General features: G+C 43.2%; 1 protein-coding gene across 3 annotated transcripts in view; it reads right to left on the minus strand.

Annotated features, from left to right (window-relative positions):
* The window catches only part of RCHY1 (ring finger and CHY zinc finger domain containing 1), an 81,311-nt gene that overhangs the window by 15,165 nt on the left and 44,502 nt on the right, over positions 1 to 21,644 (minus strand). For all 3 annotated transcript variants that reach the window (XM_077276654.1, XM_077276661.1, XM_077276669.1), the window contains exons 5-6: positions 11,368 to 11,412; positions 2,107 to 2,165 (exon numbers count right to left, since the gene is read on the minus strand). In XM_077276654.1, coding sequence (XP_077132769.1) covers positions 2,107 to 2,165; positions 11,368 to 11,412 — 104 coding nt within the window. The remainder of the gene's footprint in view (positions 1 to 2,106; positions 2,166 to 11,367; positions 11,413 to 21,644) is intronic.

Here is a 21,644-nt window from a genome sequence, read left to right on the forward strand (position 1 = left end):
TCAAAATTTAACACAAATGCCACTTTTACTGACCAGAGTCTTAGAATTATTCAACCCTTTCCTAAGTATTTTTAACACTTAGAGAACTTTTGGCTTTTATGACCAGCTGCAAACATGATGCCTAGTCAAGCACCAGTTTCTGGCAGCATTCCTGAGGAATATTAGCCCATTAGACCTCCAGTTCACTAAAATTCTTGTGTTTGTGTACTTCAACCCCCTTCTTCAAATCCTAATGATTTTCTATGGGTTTCCAGTAAAGAGAAGGCCACACCAAAATCTTCCAGGAATTCTTCCGAAACTAAGATTTGGTGGACTTTGAGGTATGTTTCGGATAATTGTCTTGTTGGAAGGTCCAATGATGCTCAAGGTTCAGCTTCCTCACAAAAGACATTGTTTTTTTCTGGGATTTCCTGATACTTGATTGAATGAATCTTGCCCCCACATGCTGCAAGCTTTCAGTGCCAGTGGAAGCAAAGTAGCCTACAGCATCACTGAGCCACCACCATATTTCACTATAGGCAGGGTGCCCTTTTCAGTGTATGCTTCAGTCTTCTTCCTCCAGACATACCGCTGATCCATGGACCTGAAAAGTGCCAGCTTTCTTTTACTGGTTCACAAAACAGAATCAGGAAACATCTGTGACATATATCTATATCTATCTATCTATCTATCTATCTATCTATCTATATATATATTTATTTATATATCTATATATATATCCAAAAAAGCAGGCAGCACTCCATTTTCTTTAAAGTATGCAGGATTTTAATGAACCCACATGTCTCTGCGACGTTTCGGCTCAACTGAGCCTTTCTCAAGGCTTGAGAAAGGCTCAGTTGAGCCGAAACGTCGCAGAGACATGTGGGTTCATTAAAATCCTGCATACTTTAAAGAAAATGGAGTGCTGCCTGCTTTTTTGGATATATTGACTGGAGACGACCGGTGGACGGGTGGTCTGTGGGCATTGCACCCGAAGCTGAGTATAGGAGTTGTGCTGTTCCAATTTTTTGCTATTATATCTATATATATCTATATATCTATCTATATATCTATATATATATCTATCTCTATCTATCTCTCTCTCTCTATCTATATATATATGATTTTGAGCATATTGCAACTGATCTCTGGGTAAGTAAAACTGTACATATCGGAGTTTGGGCAAGGAGACCTTTAGTGTTTAGAATGCTCCTAAATGCTGTACGTTTTCTTTAGTCTTTCAAGGGATTTTTTTTGTCCACCCGCCTCCCTAGTAATCTAGTGACAGCCGGTGATATCTTAAATGTCCGGGTTGTATAGCCAGTGCTCCTTTTAACTTGAGAACTACTCTTCCAACTGTATCTCTAGGAATAAATGCTAAAGGGGCTCTACTAAGTATTAAAGATTCTTGTCATGAAGGAAATAAATAATTATGAGACTCAGCAGTCCTTAAAAGTGGCAATTTGTACTGAATTTGAAGTGACCACGTGGTACATTAGTTGTGTTGAGCTGTTTAAATTCAACAAATCAACAAAAAGTTTGTAAATTTTACCAATAAACAATTTGCAATGGGAGTTGAATAATTGTGATTGCAACTGTATACCTCTCATTTATGCACTTCATACACATATAAATGGGACAATTTCAAAGGAAGCCAATTGGCATAAGCATGCATATGAGATAGTTCGGGAAATTAGATTGTTATCTCTACTAAGGAATATGATAACAATATTGGTGTTAAAAATAATAAGATAATAAAAGAAACCACGACAATATTATCTATGGGTTGTGTTTGCATTGTTGCTCAGCCTATTTAACCTTTCTGCACACAGCACTGTAATGACAAGGTACCATTAGGGTTAAGTTCCTACACAATGCTGTACTATTACGCTATAGACATCACGGGTGAGGGTAAGCGTAATTAGCAGTGACTAGAGAATATTTACTCTGGAGAGGACTGAAAAAGCAGTAACAAATGAACAGACTGTCTATTTTTAATGTATCATCCCTTGATTTCTATGATAAATATTGATGCACTCTGGCAATCGGTCAATCCCATAGAAACAATGACTTGACAGCTGATATGTCATACTCAAACCTAGCCTGAATCATGTACATTCTTCTCACCTGTGCAAAAGATGCCCGCAAGGGAGAACACGAGCGCCAACTCTGGAGGTATGTATATCCTGTAGAGAAAGGCATCACACAGAGGGTAATATTTTATGTGCAGCACTCACAGATACAAGACAGTCTACTCTGGCACATTCTGATGCTAGGTGTGCTCCGCAACAGAGTCCAGGCATGTAAGAATATATCCATCCGTTGTATTTTCAATATTCCATAATTTATTGCAAAATAAATAGTATAAAGGCTTGTTCAGATGTCACAGCATTGATGCTGCACTGAAAACCTTGGCAATTTACAGTATAAGCCACGTAGATGTGGTCTTTAAACGCCATTCACAGATAATGGAAAAAGATCAGCATGATCGTTAGGGCATGAAATGGCTTTTAAAATGTGCAGAATGGACATTATATTGAGGAAATAAGTTTTTCAGGCTTTGCCACTCATGTGGATTGTCCAGTTAAGTTTCTTAAGGAAAATCAATCACTAGGTGTTTCCTAACCAACCCACCATACCTTTAATTGGCAGCTTTACATATACACTGTACATAGGTCAAGGTTATACAGATCTCATGAATATTCCAGGCTACATAGCAGCAAGTTTACTAGGCCTCTACTGCTAATCTCCTGCTGACTTAATCAAAAGTACAGCAAGCAGTCCAGTAAGTGACACGTTGCTGGAATCGAGTTCTCTGTCTTAACATCATGCTGCTCTCAGATTAGTTGGAAAAACATAGGGACAAATTCCCTTTAAAAAGAACAGCAACAGCTACAATACTCTAAGCAGCAGTGACAGTCACAATCCTTCACAACAGTGCCAGCCTCAGTGCCCAAAACAGTGAAATGCTAGATAAGGCCTCTTTCACACTTCTGTCTTTCTTCTTCCGTCACAATGCGTCGTTTTGTGAAAAAAACGGATCCAGCAAATGTTTCTGCAGGATCCTGTTTTTTCTCATAGATTTGTATTAGCGACGGATTGTGACAGATGGCCTTCCGTTTCATCCATCGTGCACTGGATCCGCCGTAAAATTGCTGTCCGTCGGGTGGAGACAACGCAAAGGGGAACGTTTTTTTCTGTACGTCAGAAAATCGCTCAGCGACGGATCCTGCGCTGCCCGTCGTTAGCTATAATGGAAGACTATGGACGCAGGATCCGTCGCTGACCGTCAAAAGCAGGAATACAGCGACAGATGCCGTCTTTTGAAATTGAGCATGCGTGGAAAAATTTCTAGTCAGGGAAATTCTCTCTCGCTTTCTCTCTTTTTACTATTGATGCATAGGCAATGCAGCATCAATAGTAAAAAGATATGTTCAAAATAAAAAATCGTGATATCGTGTTTTGTGTTGTGTATGCGTTTTTGCAGAGAAAAAACGCGGAAAAGACACATACACAACGTGTGCACATAGCCAATTCTGGCAACAACTGCCTTGACGGGTCCGTCAAAAAAGCAGACCCAGTGCACCCGATTTTTACAATCTGCACAGGATCCGTCTTGTCAACATTTTGACGGATTGTGACTGATTGTAAAAAACGGAAGTGTGAAAGAGGCCTAACCCTCATGACTTGACAATCAGAGTGACCCCCACAACCCATGGCTAGGGAGATCAGCAGCGGCTTCATTACTGCCAATTAATCAACAGTAATACAAGCAACCTTAGCAGCACCAGTAAGATCCATTAGTGCTAGCAGCTACATTGCCTGCATTAACACTTAACCTTACCCTACTGCTTTTCTGGCAGGAAGTGTAGGACTTTTCAGACTCCCAAGCATATTCCCGCTCTTATACAGTGGTGTAGGCAACAAGCACAGAGCTGCAAGGACTCAATTCTATTTTTGGACAGTTGCACCTTTTTGTAACTGTTGTCAATTTCCTATGCTGTAGGAACCTCCAGCCTGCAAGCAGATTCCTAAGTGATTTATGTGCTTCAGTCTCAGTGTCTCCTATTTGATGTATGTGCTTCAGCCTCAGTGTCTCCTATGTGGTGTATATTCTTCAGTCCCAGTGTCTCCTATATGATGCATGTGCTCCAGCCCTAGTGTCTCCTATATCATGTATTTGCTCAAGCCCCAGTATCTCCTATGTGACGTATATGCTACTGTCCCAGCACCTCCCATGTGATGTATGCAGCAGTCTCAGCATCTTCTATGTTATATACAAAGCAGACCTACCACTGCTTGAGTTCTATTAATGTAACGTGAGCAGTGATTAATTTCCCAGTGAAGAGACCTGCAGCGTAATATAATTCTGTGTTCTGAGTAACTTACTGATGTGAGTTCTTTACAAAACAAATTGACTGCACTCCAGACCAACAAGAACCTAGAAAAGCAGTTGCAAGAAGCAACATCATCAACGCCACCTATCTTCACACGAGACACAATTCCAGCCATCACATTTGGGGGGAGTTAACGGTTTATCAAATATAAAAGAGCATTTTTCAAGTTGATAATTTTATATAATGATATAAAACTCCAAATGGCCCTTGCCGGGAAAAAAAGGTTCCCCATCCATGCTGTAGGACCTGGAAGACAGTTATCCAAAGTGTAGATAGACAAACAAACATCTAAGGTATAAAGTGGCATATGTAAAGTTTTCTTTTAAAGGGAATGCACCATCAGAAAATGATCTGCTGATTAAGTCAGCTTTTTGTGTTGCATGTGTTTTTTATTTCAAAATATTGGCAATTTTCTTCCCATATCATGATCTGTATTAACCCCTTCATGACCCAGCCTATTTTGACCTTAATGACCTGGCCATTTTTTGCAATTCTGACCAGTGTCCCTTTATGAGGTAATAACTCAGGAACGCTTCAACGGATCCTAGCGATTCTGAGATTGTTTTTTCGTGACATATTGGGCTTCATGTTAGTGGTAAATTTAGGTCGATAATTTCTGAGTTTATTTGTGAAAAAAACTGAAAATTTTGAAAATTTTGCAATTTTCACATTTTGAATTTTTATTCTGTTAAACCAGAGAGTTATGTGACACAACATAGTTAATAAATAACATTTCCCACATGTCTACTTTACATCAGCACAATTTTGGAAACAAATTTTTTTTTTGCTAGGAAGTTATAAGGGTTAAAATTTGACCAGTGATTTCTCATTTTTACAACAAAATTTACAAAACCATTTATTTTAGGGACCACCTCACATTTGAAGTCAGTTTGAGGGTTCTATATGGCTGAAAATACCCAAAAGTGACACCATTCTAAAAACTGCACCCCTCAAGGTGCTCAAAACCACATTCAAGAAGTTTATAAACCCTTCAGGTGTTTCACAGCAGCAGAAGCAACATGGAAGGAAAAAAATGAACATTTAACTTTTTAGTCACAAAAATGATCTTTTAGCAACAATTTTTTTATTTTCCCAAGGGTAAAAGGAGAAACTGGACCACGGACTTTGTTGTCCAATTTGTCCTGAGTACGCTGATACCTCATATGTGGGGGTAAACCACTGTGTGGGCGCACGGCAGGGCTCGGAAGGGAAGGAGCGCCATTTGACTTTTTGAATGAAAAATTGGCTCCAATCTTTAGCGGACACCATGTCGCGTTTGGAGAGCCCCCGTGTGCCTAAACATTGGAGCTCCCCCACAAGTGACCCCATTTTGGAAACTAGACCCCCCAAGGAACTTATCTAGAAGCATAGTGAGCACTTTAAACCCCCAGGTGCTTCACAAATTAATCCGTAAAAATGAAAAAGTACTTTTTTTTCGCGAAAAAATTATTTTAGCCTCAATTTTTTCATTTTCACATGAGCAACAGGATAAAATGGATCTTAAAATTTGTTGGGCAATTTCTCCTGAGTACGCCGATACCTCATATGTGGGGGTAAACCACTGTTTGGGTGCACGGCAAGGCTCGGAAGGGAAGGCGCGCCATTTGACTTTTTGAATGGAAAATTAGCTCCAATTGTTAGCGGACACCATGTCGCATTTGGAGAGCCCCTGTGTGCCTAAACATTGGAGCTCCCCTACAAGTGACCCCATTTTGGAAACTAGACCCCCCAAGGAACTTATCTAGATGCATAGTGAGCACTTTAAACCCCCAGGTGCTTCACAGAAGTTTATAAGGCAGAGCCATGAAAATAAAAAATTATTTTTCTTTCCTCAAAAATGATTTTTAGCCTGGAATTTTTTATTTTCCCAAGGGTAATAGGAGAAATTGGACCCCAAACGTTGTTGTCCAGTTTGTCCTGAGTACGATGATACCCCATGTGGGGGTAAACCACTGTTTGGGCGCACAGCAGGGCTCGGAAGGGAAGGCACGCCATTTGGCTTTTTGAATGGAAAATTAGCTTCAATCATTAGCGGACACCATGTCGCGTTTGGAGAGCCCCTGTGTGCCTAAACATTGAAGCTCCCCCACAAGTGACCCCATTTTGGAAACTAGACCTCCCAAGGAACTAATCTAGATGTGTGGTGAGTAGTGTTGAGCATTCCGATGCTGCAAGTATCGGGTATCGGCCGATACTTGCTGTATCGGAATTCCGATACCGGGATTCCGATACTCTTGTGATATCGGGTATCGGGTATCGGAACAACATTAATGTTAAAATGTGTAAAATAGAGAATTAAAATAAAAAATATCGCTATACTCACCTGTCCGACGCAGCCGGGACCTCAGCGCAGGAACCGGCAGCGTTGTTTGTTTAAAATTCCCGCTTTTACATGGTTATGCGAAGTCCCGGCTTGTGATTGGTCAGGGCGGCCATGTTGCCGGGCCGCGGACCAATCACAGCAAGCCGTGACGAAAATACGTCACGGCTTGCTGTGATTGGTCCGCGTCCCGGCAACATGGCCGCCATTAACCAATCACAAGCCGTGACGTCACGGGAGGCTGGAAACGCGCTCATTTTAAAAAGGGCGCGTGTCCAGCCTCCCGTGACGTCACGGCTTGTGATTGGTTGCGTCGCGGTCAACCAATCACAAGCCGGGAGGCTGGACACGCGCCCATTTCAAAATGAGCGCGTCCAGCCTCCCGGCTTGTGATTGGTTGATCGCGGCGCAACCAATCACAAGCCGTGACGTCACGGGAGGCTGGACACGCGCCCATTTCAAAATGAGCGCGTCCAGCCTCCCGGCTTGTGATTGGTTGATCGCGGCGCAACCAATCACAAGCCGTGACGTCACGGGAGGCTGGACACGCGCCCATTTTAAAATGAGGGTAACAGGAGAAATTTGACCCCAAAAGTTGTTGTCCAGTTTCTCCTGAGTACGCTGATACCCCATATGTGGGGGTAAGCCACTGTTTGGGCACATGCCAGGGCTCGGAAGGGAAGTAGTGACGATTTAGAATGCAGACTTTGATTGAATGGTCTGCGGGCATCATGTTACGTTTGCAGAGCCCCTGATGTGCCTAAACAGTAGAAACCCCCCACAAGTGACCCCATTTTGGAAACTAGACCCCCCAAGGAACTTATCTAGATGTGTGGTGAGCACGTTCAACCCCCAAGTGCTTCACAGAAATTTACAACGCAGAGCCGTGAAAATAAAAAATCATTTTTCTTTCCTCAAAAAAGATGTTTTAGCAAGCGATTTTTTATTTTCACAAGGGTAACAGGAGAAATTGGACCCCAATATTTGTTGCCCAGTTTGTTGTGAGTACGCTGATACCCCATATGTGGGGGTAAACCACTGTTTGGGCGCACGTCGGGGCTTGGAAGGGAGGTAGCACCATTTGACTTTTTGAACGCAAGATTGGCTGGAATCAATGGTGGCGCCATGTTGCGCTTGGAGACCCCTGATGTGCCTAAACAGTGGAAACCCCTCAATTCTAACTTCAACACTAACCCCAACACACCCCTAACCCTAATCCCAACTGTAGCCATAACCCTATTCCCAACCCTAACCCTAATCCTAACCCTAATCCCAACCCTAACCCTAATCCCAACCCTAACCACAACTGTAACCCCAACACACCCCTAACCCTATCCGTAACCCTAACCACAAGCCTAATCTTAACCCTATTTCCAACCCTAGCCCTAATTCCAACCCTAACTCTAATTCCAACCCTAACCCTAAGGCTATGTGCCCACGTTGCGGATTTGTGTGAGATTTTTCCGCACCATTTTTCAAAAATCCGCAGGTAAAAGGCACTGCAGATTTATAGCAGATTTCCAGTGTTTTTTTGTGCGGATTTCACCTGCGGATTCCTATTGAGCAACAGGTGTAAAACGCTGCAGAATCCGCACAAAATTGACATGCTGCGGAAAATACAACACAGGGTTTCCGCACGGTATTTTCCGCACCATGGGCACAGCGGATTTGGTTTTCCATAGGTGTACATGGTACTGTAAACCTGATGGAAAACTGCTACGAATTCGCAGCGGCCAATCCGTTGCGGATCCGCGGCCAATCCGCTGCGGATCCGTGACCAATCCGCTGCGGATCCGCAGCCAAATCATCACTGTGTGCACATGCCCTAACCCTACACCTACCCCTAACCCTAACCCTAGTGGAGAAAGAAAAAAAAATATTTTCTTTTTTTATTATTGTCCCTACCTATGGGGGTGATAAAGGGGGGGGGGGGGGTCATTTACTATTTTTTTTATTTTGATCACTGTGATAGGTTATATCGCAGTGATCAAAATATACCTGGGACGAATCTGCCAGCCGGCAGATTCGGCGGGCGCACTGCGCATACGCCCGCCATTTTGGAAGATGGCGGCGCCCATGGAGAAGACGGACGGACGCCCGGAGGCTCGGTAAGTATGAGGGGGGGTGATCTGAGCACGGGGGGGGGATCTGAGCATGGGGGGTGGCATCGGAGCACGGGGGGAGCGGACAGGACGACGGGGGAGCGGGCAGGACGACCTAGGGGGGCGGACCACATAACGGAGGACTGGGGAGGAGATCGGTGGGTGTGGGGGGGACAGATTAGGATTGTAATATTTCACCAGTTTTCATAGTGAAATATTACAAATCGCTCTGATTGGCTGTTTCACTTTCAACAGCCAATCAGAGCGATCGTAGCCACCCCCCCTGGGCTGAAGTACCACTCCCCCTGTCCCTGCAGATCGGGTGAAATTGGAGTTAACCCTTTCACCCGATCTGCAGGGACGCGATCATTCCATGACGCCACATAGGCGTCACAGGTCGGATTGGCACCGACTTTCATGACGCCTACGTGGCGTCAAAAGTCGGGAAGGGGTTAAAAAAATATATAATTATAAAAATATAATTTAGCAATTTTCATCACAGAAGACTTCCAAAGTCTCAATATCATCGCAGGTAAGATTAAAATGACAGGTAACACATCTATGCACAGCTGATAACACATGAGCCACCATCACAGTAGGTGAGGTCACAGTTCCCTCTCACTTCACAATTACATTGCCAATTAGATGCTTCAACAACAAAGATAGGGTCTGAGTCCGTTTCTTTTTGCTGATGAATATGTGGATTTTCTGAAACAGGAGGCATGAGACTAAAATTTCCTCAGTGGCCACTGTGAAATTTGCAAAATTTCAATTTTTAATTGAAAAGTGATATTGAAATAAAGAATAGAAATTTTATTTTTAAAATATAAGTAACTAGAAAACCTGATTTAAAAAATAGCTAAATTGCTGATGACACATTCATTTTAAGCAATCTGCAGTTTGCACAATGCAATCTTTGCATCCTATATCACCAGTTATTAGTCCCATGTCACTAACCTAAACAGTGTATTTGTTCTAGAAAAAGTTTGCAAGATAATTAAACAATGAGTGAGATTTTATAGCTCTGTAATGATTTTAGCTAAAACAAGGGAGTTTTCCAGCAGAATTAACACTTCCTTCGATTTCCTGTATGTATTAACACCCTCTTTGATCTCACAATCTGTCGAACAACCAACAAACTTATACATATCTTCTGATGCAGTCTGACAGTACTATAGTATATGTCTCAAGATCCTGTATACAGCTGCTAACTGGCGGAGGTGGTCATGTGATATACTATGTATCCTATCCCACCAGGAAGTTGTTGAGAGGGGTTCCTTGACAGTACTCGCTTCCACATCTGGTGGTGAGTATTGCCAATGCTGCTGCTAGAGCATGTGCACAATCAGCAGGTATTGCACAACTGTCCTTTCAATTACAAGGGGTCACCCGTTTTGATGTGGTGATGCATCAAAATCAGTGCTCCTCCACTTCCTGGTACACCACTGCCCTGGATGAAGCAAGGGAGGCAAAACTCTGGCTTGGGTCAGAATGGTAGAGGTGTGCCGCATGGAAACGTATGTGTTATACGATATTACAAACTGATTTTACCCTTGTCTGTATAGTAACAGCCTTTGTGTATATTATTAAACATATATCTGTACTTTACTATGTGATAGTTGGGAAGAGAGAGTAATAAAGCGGTTGACATTGGAAGAGCTCCAGTTATCAAACTACAAGGATCAGCACGCTGATTGATTACAGCATGCAATTTACTGCTTTCTGTATTTAAGTAGTAAAACGAAGTTTTAAAGATGCACTCTGATTATTACAGTACTTTTTATGCTTTAACCCCTTAGTGACAGGGCCATTTTTTTTTTATCTGACCAGTGTCACTTTATATGGTAACTCTGGAATGCTTCAACAAATCTCTCAATCAGTGGGATCCATTGAAGTGTTCCAGAGTTATGACATCATAAATTGATACTGGTCAGAATTGTAAAAATTCGCCTGGTCAGGAAGGTGAAAACAGGCTTCGGGTCGAATGGGTTAAGGGAGAAGGAAGCATGTAGTGCCCTGTGAAAACTATTTACTTACAAAGCAGTGACTACTAGTGATGCAAACAGGCTTTACAGAGGAATATATACACCAATACGACTATATCATATCCATTGAAGAAAGAGCACATAACTCCAGGGCATCCAGCTCACATAGCATACCCACTCATTCATCGTCACTGAGCTAGGTCTGTGGCACAATGTCCGTGCGGTAATGAGATCTACATTTTATGATGACACCGTAAGATGACAGCACGCCTTCTAAATCCAGACAGTAAAGTAACTGTTATAAACAGGATAATACTTATGTCTACATACAGCGGAGCAGGCTTTAGCACTGGTTTATGATGTAATCTCAAGAGCCTCATACTTATTGGATCCATTTGCCTTTCCAGACGATTTCTAATACACTGGCTTATCTTTGCCTCTCTCAATTGTGTGCCCCAAAGCAGTGCTAGAAAAAGATGTAAAAATGTGCAATAGCAATTCCCCAAAAATACACCTTGGGAAACAGATAAAACAGTGCTGGGTTTACTATAGTGTACTACATTACTAACTTTACCATTACTCACCTCTAAACATATAGGGCAGTCTTGCCTTGACACATTTTCTATGCACTAAGGCAAAAGAGAAAAAGAAATTAAACAAAATATTGTAAGTAACACAATCTGAATATACGCTGGGAGTCAGTGCAGGTATAAAACAGACCGGGCTACCACTTTGTATTAATCACAATGCAGTCAGCAAGAATGAAAGGAACACTTTTCATGGAAATAAATGAGAAGCAGGTAAAATGCATGCAATTATCTCTTAAGATGTATACAGGATTCACCAAACAGTGTAGAAAAAAAAAAAAAAAGAGGTCCACGTCCTTTAGATCATTTTCACTAGGCGCACAGGCCAGGCCTAATAAATGGGCAATGCTTATCTAGAGCACTTTGCTTGCCTGGAAAGCATAACTCGCAGCAAATCTCTCTAAAACAGACACCAAAAAGAATGACAACTAATGCAACTTAGCAGGGTGGTGAGGGACACAAATGGATTACTTGCTGTAACTAGTAAAGAGGATGGGGCTACAGTGAAGCTTTCCTGTAAAATGTCCTACATACTCAACTCAGTATAGGAATACCAAATTATTAGTGAATTTTTAAGAAAGAAAGTATATAAATATGTTGGTTTTGCTCAGCTGCTGGATAGCGCCCCCCCGTGTGCTGGCACTCTTTAATGTAACATAGTTTTTGAGGTTGAAGGAAGACTAAGTCCATATAGTTCAACCCATAGCCTAACCTAACATGCCGTAACATGTTGATCCAGAGGAAGGCAAAAAAAAAAAACAATGTGGCAAAGAGTAAGGCTTCTTTCACACTTCCGTCGCCTGGCGGCCGTCAGAATGCGTCATTGCGACGTATTGACAGATGTCGAAAAAATAGTGGAAAACGGATGCAACGCGTCCAGTTTTTTGACAGAAGCGTTAGATATGTTGAATCAGGCGCTGCCTGAATTTGAATAGAGAGAGAGAGAGAGAGAGAGAGAGAGAGAGAGAGAGAGAGAGAGAGAGAGAGAGAGAGAGAGAGAGAGAGAGAGAGAGAGAGAGAGAAAAGTAAAGATTCCCCTGACTAGACAATCCTTCCAGGCATGCTCAGAAAGAGGTGTATCTAGCCTTTCCTGCACCCGGGGCAAAGGATCAGTTTGGCACCCCCCCCCCAAACCTCCCCCATTTGAACCTTAACTCTATTGAAACTGTATGACCAAGCCAAGGTACATTCCTGAGTCCCCATAATGTTACAATAGATACCAATAAAAGTAAAATTAATTGAGACATCAGTAGGTTAAGTGTTTTTAAATGTCCATATTGAATCAGGAGCCCCATATGATCCTGCATAAAGGTTAATAATGGCCCCATAAGATGCTCCATAGACACATTTGCCCAATATAGTGCTGCAGAAACGTTGATATTTGCGCCATATAGTGCTGCAGAAACGTTGATTATGGCCCCATAAGATGCTCCATAGAGACATTTGCCCCGTATAGTGCTGCAGAAACGTTGACTATGGTCCCATAAGATGCTCCATAAAGATATTTGCCCCATATAGTGCCGCACAAACGTTGATTATGGCCCCATACAGACACTAGCCCCATATAGTACTGCACAAACGTTATGGCCCCATACAGACACTTGCCCCATATAGTACTGCACAAACGTTATGGCCCCATAAGATGCTCCATACAGACACTTGCCCCATATAGTGCTGCACAAACATTATGGCCCCATAAGATGCTCTATACAGACACTTGCCTCATTATAGTGCTGCACAAACGTTATGGCCCCATAAGATGCTCCATACAGACACTTGTCCCATATAGGGCTGCACAAACGTTGATTATGGCTCCATACAGACACCTGCCCCATATAGTGCTGCACAAATGTTATGGCCCCATAAGATGCCCCATACAGACACTTGCCCCTACAGTGCTGCACAAATGTTATGGCCCCATAAGATGCTCCATACAGACACTTGCCCCATATAGTGCTGCACAAACATTATGGCCCCATAAGATGCTCCCTACAAACACTTGCCCCATTATAGTGCCGCACAAACGTTATGGCCCCATAAGATGCCCCATACAGTGCTGACAGCGAATATAAAAAACGTAGAGTAGGACCGCCCGATTATGAGAATGCCATGAAGTGGCGGGGTGGCTCAAAGAATTGATCAATTGTTTGCTAAATGTCTCATTTTGAAATACAGTTAGAAATCAATATGTGCATTAGCACTTTATGTATTGCGTTCTGACGCAGCGCTGGCTTCTCCCCTTTTTTTTACTTCCATATAGTGCTGCACAAACGTTATGGCCCCATAAGATGCTCCATACAGACACTTGCCCCATATAGTGCTGCACAAACGTTGATTATGGCTCCATACAGACATTTGCTGTTGCGGTGATAAAAAAAAAAAAAAAGAAATCACATACTCACCTCTCCGTCGCTCAGGCCCTCGGCACTTTCAATATTCACCTGCTCCTCGTTTCAGCTGCCGCTCCATCTTCAGCACTGACGTTCAGGCAGAGGGCGCGCACTAACTACGTCACCGTGCCCTCTGACCTCAGCGTCACTGCTGAAGATGGAGCGGTGCCAGAACGGGGAGCAGGTGAATATCGCGCTGCGCTCCCCTCCCCGTTATACTCACCTGCTCCTGGCGCTGTGCAGTCCCTGCTTCCCCGGCAGCTTCTTCCTGTACTGAGCGGTCACCGTTACCGCTCATTACAGTAATGAATGTGCGGCTCCACCCCTATGGGAGGTGGAGCCGCATATTCATTACTGTAATGAGGGGTACCATGTGACCGCTCAGTACAGGACGAGGAGCCTCCTTGGACTGCCGCATCATCAGGCGGCCCGCTGGCACCCCTCTGTCAGCTGCGTCCGGGGCACATTCCCCGGCTGCCCCCCTCCCTGGATACGCCACTGTGCTCAGAAGAGGAAAACTGGATACGTCGCTGGATTCCTGCTTTTCACAGCCAGCGACGGATCCTGCACCCATAGGCTTACATTATAGCCGCCGACGGGCAGCGCCGTCGCTGAGCGATTTTCCGACGTGCAGAAAAAACATTCCTCTGAACGATTTCTCCGCCCGACGGACAGTTATTTTCTGACGGATTCAGTGTACGACAGATTAAACGGATGGCCATGCGTCACAATCCGTCGCTAATATAAGTCTATGGGAAAAAAACAGGATCCTGCAGAAAAATTTGCAGGATCCTGTTTTTTCAAAAATCGACGGATTATGACGGGAGCTAAAAGACGGAAGTGTGAAAGAGGCCTAAGCTCCACATTGGGGAAAAAAATTCCTTCCCGACTCCACATACGGCAATCAGACTAGTTCCCTGGATCAACACCCTATCAAGGAATCTAGTACCGGTATATATAACCTGTAACATTATACTTTTCAAGAAAGGCATCCAGTCACTTAAATTTTAGTAATAAATCACTCATTACAACATCATACAGCAGAGAGTTCCATAGTCTCACTGCTCTTACAGTAAAGAATCCGCATTTGCTATTATGGTTAAAGAGAACCTATCACCCCCCCCCCCCCCCCCACAGGGCATTTTTAAGTAAAAGAGCCACCTTCAGCAGCACTAAGACTGCATTCTGTGAAGGTGGCTGTTATGTTTAGTATCACTAGGAATGCTGAAATAATCATTTTTATAAATTTCGCGCCATACATGTTCTATGTCCCGGAGATATGTCTTCTCCCCTGGTGTCAACCGCCTCCGAGACTTCAATCATCCCCCTGTGTCCTCCGGGCACCACCTCCTCTCTTTGTCGTGACACCCCAGATCCCGCCCCGCAGTGTGCTATGATGTATTCTGGTCACTGTGCTCCATTGAAGATACTGCCGATTCGTGATGAGCGAGTATACTCGTTGCTCGGGTTTTCCCACATGTATTCAGGGTGTCCAGCAGCCATAAATTATGCAGCTGAGGCGATGAAAACTAAATCTCCGAGCACTAACAAATACTCCGAGATCACCCGAGCAACGAGTATACTCACTCATCACTAGTGCTGATGTCTCCTGAGATTTGTTAAGTCTTGTGAGACTTCGGCACTATCTTCAATGGAGCACGGTCACCCGCTCCACTGCGCAGGCGCCAGATTCCCAGCCCTGCAGGGTGAATACATCATAACACACTAACGGGGCGGGATCTGGGGTCTCCGCTACACGAAGGCACCGGTGACGTCACGACAAAGAGAGGAGGTGGCGTCCGGAGGACACAGGGGGATGATTGACGTCTCGGAGGCGATTGACACCGGGGGGAGAAGACATACCTCCGGGAAACAATACAGGTATGGCACTAAATTTATAAAAGTGATTATTTTCAGCATTCCTAGGGATACTAAACATAAGAGCCACCTTCACAGAATGCAGCTTAGTGCTGCTGAAGGTGGCTGTTTTACTTAAAACACCCTGGGGGGGGGGGGGGGGGGGTTACAGGCTCCCTTTAAACCTTCTTTCCTCAAGACATACTAAAAAGATCATTAGAAAAGTCTTTGTACTGTCCCCTCATATTTATACATTAAAATAAGATCACCCCTTGGCCTTCGTTTTTCCAAACTAAATAGCCCCAAGTGTAATAACCTATCTTGGTATTGCAGACCCCCCAGTCCTCTAATAACCTTGGTCGCTCTTCTCTGCACCCGCTCTAGTTCAGCTATGTCTTTCTTATACACCGGAGACCAGAACTGTGCACAGTATTCTAAGTGTGGTCGAACTAGTGACTTGTATAGAGGTAAAACTATGTTCTCCTCATGAGCATCTATGCCTCTTTTAGTGCATCCCATTATTTTATCTGTCTTTGCAGCAGCTGCCTGACACTGGCCACTAAATGTGAGTTTGTCGTTCACCCATACACCCAGGTCTTTTTCATTGACAGTTTTGCCCAGAGTTTTACAATCAAGCATAGTCATACATCGTATTCCTTCTGCCCAAGTGCATGACCTTACATTTATCCCCATTAAAGCTCATTTGCCATTTATCAGCCCAAGCTTCTAGTTTACATAAATCATCCTGTAATATAAAATTGTCCTCCCCTGTATTGATTACCCTGCAGAGTTTAGTGTCATCTGCAAAGATTGAAATTCTACTCTGTATGCCCCCTACAAGGTCATTAATAAATATGTTAAAAACAAGCAGGCCCAATACTGACCCCTGTGGTACCCCACTGCTAACCGCGCCCCAGTCCGAGTGTGCTCCATTAATAACCACCCTTTGTTTCCTATCCCTGAGCCAGCTCTTAACCCACTTACACATATTTTCCCCTATCCCCATTATTCTCATTTTATGTATCAACCTTTTTGTGTGGCACCGTATCAAAAGCTTTTGAAAAGTCCATATACACTACGTCCACTGCGTGTCCTTGGTCCAGTCAGGAACTTACCTCTTCATAGAAGCTTATCAGATTAGTCTGACAGGAACGGTCCCTAGTAAACCCATGTTGATATTGGGTCATGAGGTTATTCCTCTTCAGATACTCCAGTATAGCATCTCTTAGAATACCCTCCAGGATTTTACCCATAGTAGAGGTTAAACTTACTGGCCTATAATTACCGAGTTCAGTTTTTGTCCCCTTTTTGAATATTGGCACATTTGCTCTATGCCAGTTCTGTGGTACAGACCCTTTTATTATGGAGATTAACAATAATGGTCTATCAATGACTGTTCTTAATTCCTGCAGTACTCGGGGGTGTATCCCATCCGGGCCCGAAGATTTGTCAACTTTAGTGATTTTTAGACGCCGCCGTACTTCTTGCTGGGTAAGCAGGTGACATTTAATGGGGAATTTTTGTTATCACTGATCATATTGTCTGCCATGGAATTATCTTGTGTAAATATTGTTGAAAAAAGTCATTTAGCATATTGGCTTTTTTCTCATCCACCATTTCACCCAGACTATTTTTAACCCCTTACTGACCTCGGACGGGATAGTACGTCCGAGGTCAGCTCCCCTGCTTTGATGCAGGGCTCCGGCGGTGAGCCCGCATCAAAGCCGGGACATGTCAGCTGTTTTGAACAGCTGACATGTGCCCGCAATAGCGGCGGGTGAAATCGCGATTCACCCGCCGCTATTAACTAGTTAAATGCCGCTGTCAAACGCAGACAGCGGCATTTAACTACCGCATCCGGCCGGGCGGCCGGATATGAGCGCATCGCCGACCCCCATCACATGATCGGAGGTCGGCGATGCTTCTCCATTGTAACCATAGAGGTCCTTGAGACCTCTATGGTTACTGATCCCCGGCAGCTGTGAGCGCCACCCTGTGGTCGGCGCTCACAGCACACCTGATTTTCTACTACATAGCAGCGAACAGCAGATCGCTGCTATGTAGCAGAGCCGATCGTGCTGTGCCTGCTTCTAGCCTCCCATGGAGGCTATTGAAGCATGGCAAAAGTAAAAAAAAAAAAAAGTTAAAACTATCAATAAAAAAAAGCATTAACCTGATCGCTAAACGGCGTAACGAGAAAAAAAAAATCGAAACGCCAGAATTACGTTTTTTTGGTCGCCGCAACATTGAATTAAAATGCAATAACGGGCGATCAAAAGAACGTATCTGCACCGAATTGGAATCATTAAAAACGCCAGCTCGGCACGCAAAAAATAAGCTCTCAACCGACCCCAGATCATGAAAAATGGACACGCTACGAGTATCGGAAAATGGCGCAATTTTTTTTTTTTAAGCAAAGTTTGGAATTTTTTTTCACCACTTAGGTAAAACATAACCTAAGGTGTCTATGAACTCGTACTGACCTGGATAATCTCATTGGCAGGTCAGTTTTAGCATTTAGTGAACCTAGCAAAAAAGCCAAGCAAAAAACAAGTGTGGGATTGCACTTTTTTTGCAATTTCACCGCACTTGGAATTTTTTTCCCGTTTTCTAGTACACGACATGGTAAAACCAATGATGTCGTTCAAAAGTACAACTCGTCCTGCAAAAAATAAAAATAAGCCCTCACATGGCCAAATTGACGGAAAAATAAAGTTATGGCTCTGGGAAGGAGGGGAGTGAAAAACGAACACGGAAAAACGAAAAATCCCAAGGTCATGAAGGGGTTAAGGGGGCCAACACTATCATTTTTTAGTTTCTTACTATTTACGTAGTTAAAGAATATTTTGGGATTATTTTTACTCTCTCTGGCAATGAGTCTCTCTGTCTCAATCTTTGCTGCCTTTATTTGCTTTTTACAGAATTTATTTTTCTGTATTTATTTAATGCCTCATCACTACCTACGGTACTTGCTTTAATTCTCTAAATGCTTTCTTGTTGTCACTTATTGCGCCCCTTACAGCTCTATTTAGCTATAATGGTTTCCTCCTATTTCTAGTATGTTTATTCCCATACGGTATATACTGTGCACAGGTCCTATCCAGGATGCTAATAAACGTCTCCCATTTTCTTTGTGTATTTTTATGTCTCAGGATATCGTCCCAGTTAATTGCACTAAGATCATCTCTCATCCGTTGGAAATTTGCCCTCCTGAAGTTTAGTGTCCTTGTAACCTCTCTACTACACATCTTATTAAAGGATACATGAAAACTTATTATTTTGTGATCACTATTCCCCAAGTGACCCCCAACCCTTATATTTGATATACGGTCTGGCCTGTTGGTTAATATTAGGTCTAGCAGTGCCCCCCTTCTTGATGGGTCCTGATCCAGTTGTGAAAGGCAATTGTCTCTCATAGTTGTCAAAAACCGATTACCTTTGCTGGAACTGCAGGTTTCTGTTCCCCAATCTATTTCAGGGTAGTTGAAGTCCCCCATAATAATGACTTCTCCTTGAGTCGCAGCTTCATCTATTTGCTTTACGAGGATATTCTCTGTTGCTTCCATTATTTTTGGAGACTGATAACAAACCCCTATCAGTAATTTATTATTTTTTCCCTCTCCCCTTATTTCCACCCACAGGGACTACATTTTTATTAGATTCACATATATTTTCACCCAGGATGGGTTTTTAAAGTTGATTTTAACTATAAACACTACTCCCTCACTTAGGCTACGTTCACATCTTTGTATCGGGGCTTTGCGTATGGCTTGCGTACTTCCTCCATGAAGGTCTGCCCACTTCTGCACTTCTTTTGTTTAGGTCCGCCTACTTCTACATGCGCCCTGTGTACCTATCTTTAACACTGGGTACACAGGACATGTGGATGCGTCGTTTTGATGCGCCCGCCGACTGCACAGGAACGCAACTTGTTGTACGGTCATTTCTGAACAGACTATAGCCTGTAAATTAACAGTCCAGTCATGGCTCTCGTCCAGCCATGTCTCAGATATCCCCACCATGTCATAAATATGTTCCAACAAAATTAATTTTGATTCCTCCATTTTGTTGCCGAGGCTTCTGGCATTAGTATACATGCACTTTATGTACCTCTCTGTACCTCTATTCTTTCTTCAATTATTAACTGTTCTAACCCCACCCTCCATTTCTTTATTTGTGCCCAGGTCACTATCTGCACTATTTTCTCCTCTTATAAATTGAATACCCTCCCCCCCATTCCCTAGTTTAAACATTCCTCCAACCTTCTAGCCATTTTCTCCCCCAGCACAGCTGCACCTTCCCCATTGAGGTGCAGCCCGTCCCTAGCGTAGAACCTGTAGCCTAGTGAGAAGTCGGACCAGCTCTCCATGAACCCAAACCCCTCCACCAATTCCAGAGCCACTTATTTATCTCCCTAACCTCCCGTTGCCTCTCTGGCATGGCACTTGGTACAGGCAGTATTTCAGAGAAAACCAACTTGGAGGTCCTTGCTTTAAGCTTGCAGCCTAATTCCCTGAAATCATCTTTTTTTTTTTAATCAGATAAATTTTCATTAACAAAATTCAAATTAACATACAAGTGCAATTTTGTCAAAATAGACATGTTTTCATATTTCAAATTACTCCCTCCCCCCCATTATATATATGAACAGCAACAGAACAATAATATACATTAAAATATCATTCTATTGGAATCAGCCCCTCTCCATCCAAGGTCTCCACAGTGTTTCAAAGGTTTCCCCCCCTATTCTTTTTTCATAAATACGCTTTTCCATATTAACACTAAGATCAGACTGTCTGTAAAATTCTCGCAGCGTCGGCAGTTCTTCACTTATCCAGTGTCTGGCGACATCTTTGTAAATATCTGAAACCACCCCTTTTGTTCCCCCCTTCGCGCAAACATGTGCACACGTTGTGGATTTGGCTGCGGATCCACAGCTGATTTAACGCTGCGGATTCGCAGCAGTTTCCATGAGTTTACAGTACCATTTAAACCTATGGAAAACCAAATCCGCAGTGCACATGCTGCGGAAAATTCCGCGCGGAAACGCTGCGGTTTATTTTCCACAGCATGTCAATTCTTTGTGCAGATTCCACAGCGTTTTACACCGGCTCTATAATTGGAATCCGCAGGTGTAAAAACGCAGGTGAAATCTGCACAAAAAACAGAGTAAATCCGTAGGTAAGACGCATGGCTTTTTACCTGTGGATTTTTCAGAATCTGCAAGGAAAAATCCGCACACAAATCCGCAACGTGTGCACATACCTTGAATCTCCATATTAACTGTTTTACTCTGTGTTATGTAGGCATGCCTCAGCTGTCTATATTGAAACCTACAGACCTCTGGTAACCCATAGTTCTCTTGCAGCATCTCAAAGTATGCAAGGCACATCTTGTATTTGGGCCATATATTATATCTTCCAATTTTTGAATTCCCCCATTTTAATAAACTCCGGTAATACTTCGTTATGCCATATTGGAGAAAAATTTGTCAGAAGTTCCACTCCCCTAGTCTTCTTAATTGCCTCCCATACCTTTTGCAGTAGTGGGATAAGCCGTTCCAAACTTCCTAAAACTACCTGCTTCCAAACCCTGAACTAATGGATCCCTTCCCAACAGCTGAACCAGAATCCTTTGAACCGAACCCATACCATTTACTTCCCTCCAGTCTGTCATCTGCTGACCCTGCGATGCCAAAAAATAGATCCAAGGTTTCGGAAGCGCCAGTCCCCCTCTGTCCTTAGGCCTCTACAGTAATTCCAACCTAATTCTTTGCAGTTTTTTACCCCAAATTAGATTCCTAAATATAGAATTGATGGTGCGAAACCATCTTTGGGGCAGCCATATGGGGGTATTGTGCAACACGCACAGTAATTGTGGCATGAGAATCATTATAATCAGGTTTATTCTTCCCACCACAGATATGTAATCTACACCACGCCCCTATTTTACTTCTAAAACTACCCAGCAATGGAGATAAATTCAGGTCAATATAACTCGAGAGGGGAAGTGACATCTGGATACCCA

Source organism: Ranitomeya variabilis, chromosome 1, assembly GCF_051348905.1.
Source record: "Ranitomeya variabilis isolate aRanVar5 chromosome 1, aRanVar5.hap1, whole genome shotgun sequence".
Taxonomy (NCBI): Eukaryota; Metazoa; Chordata; class Amphibia; order Anura; family Dendrobatidae; genus Ranitomeya; species Ranitomeya variabilis.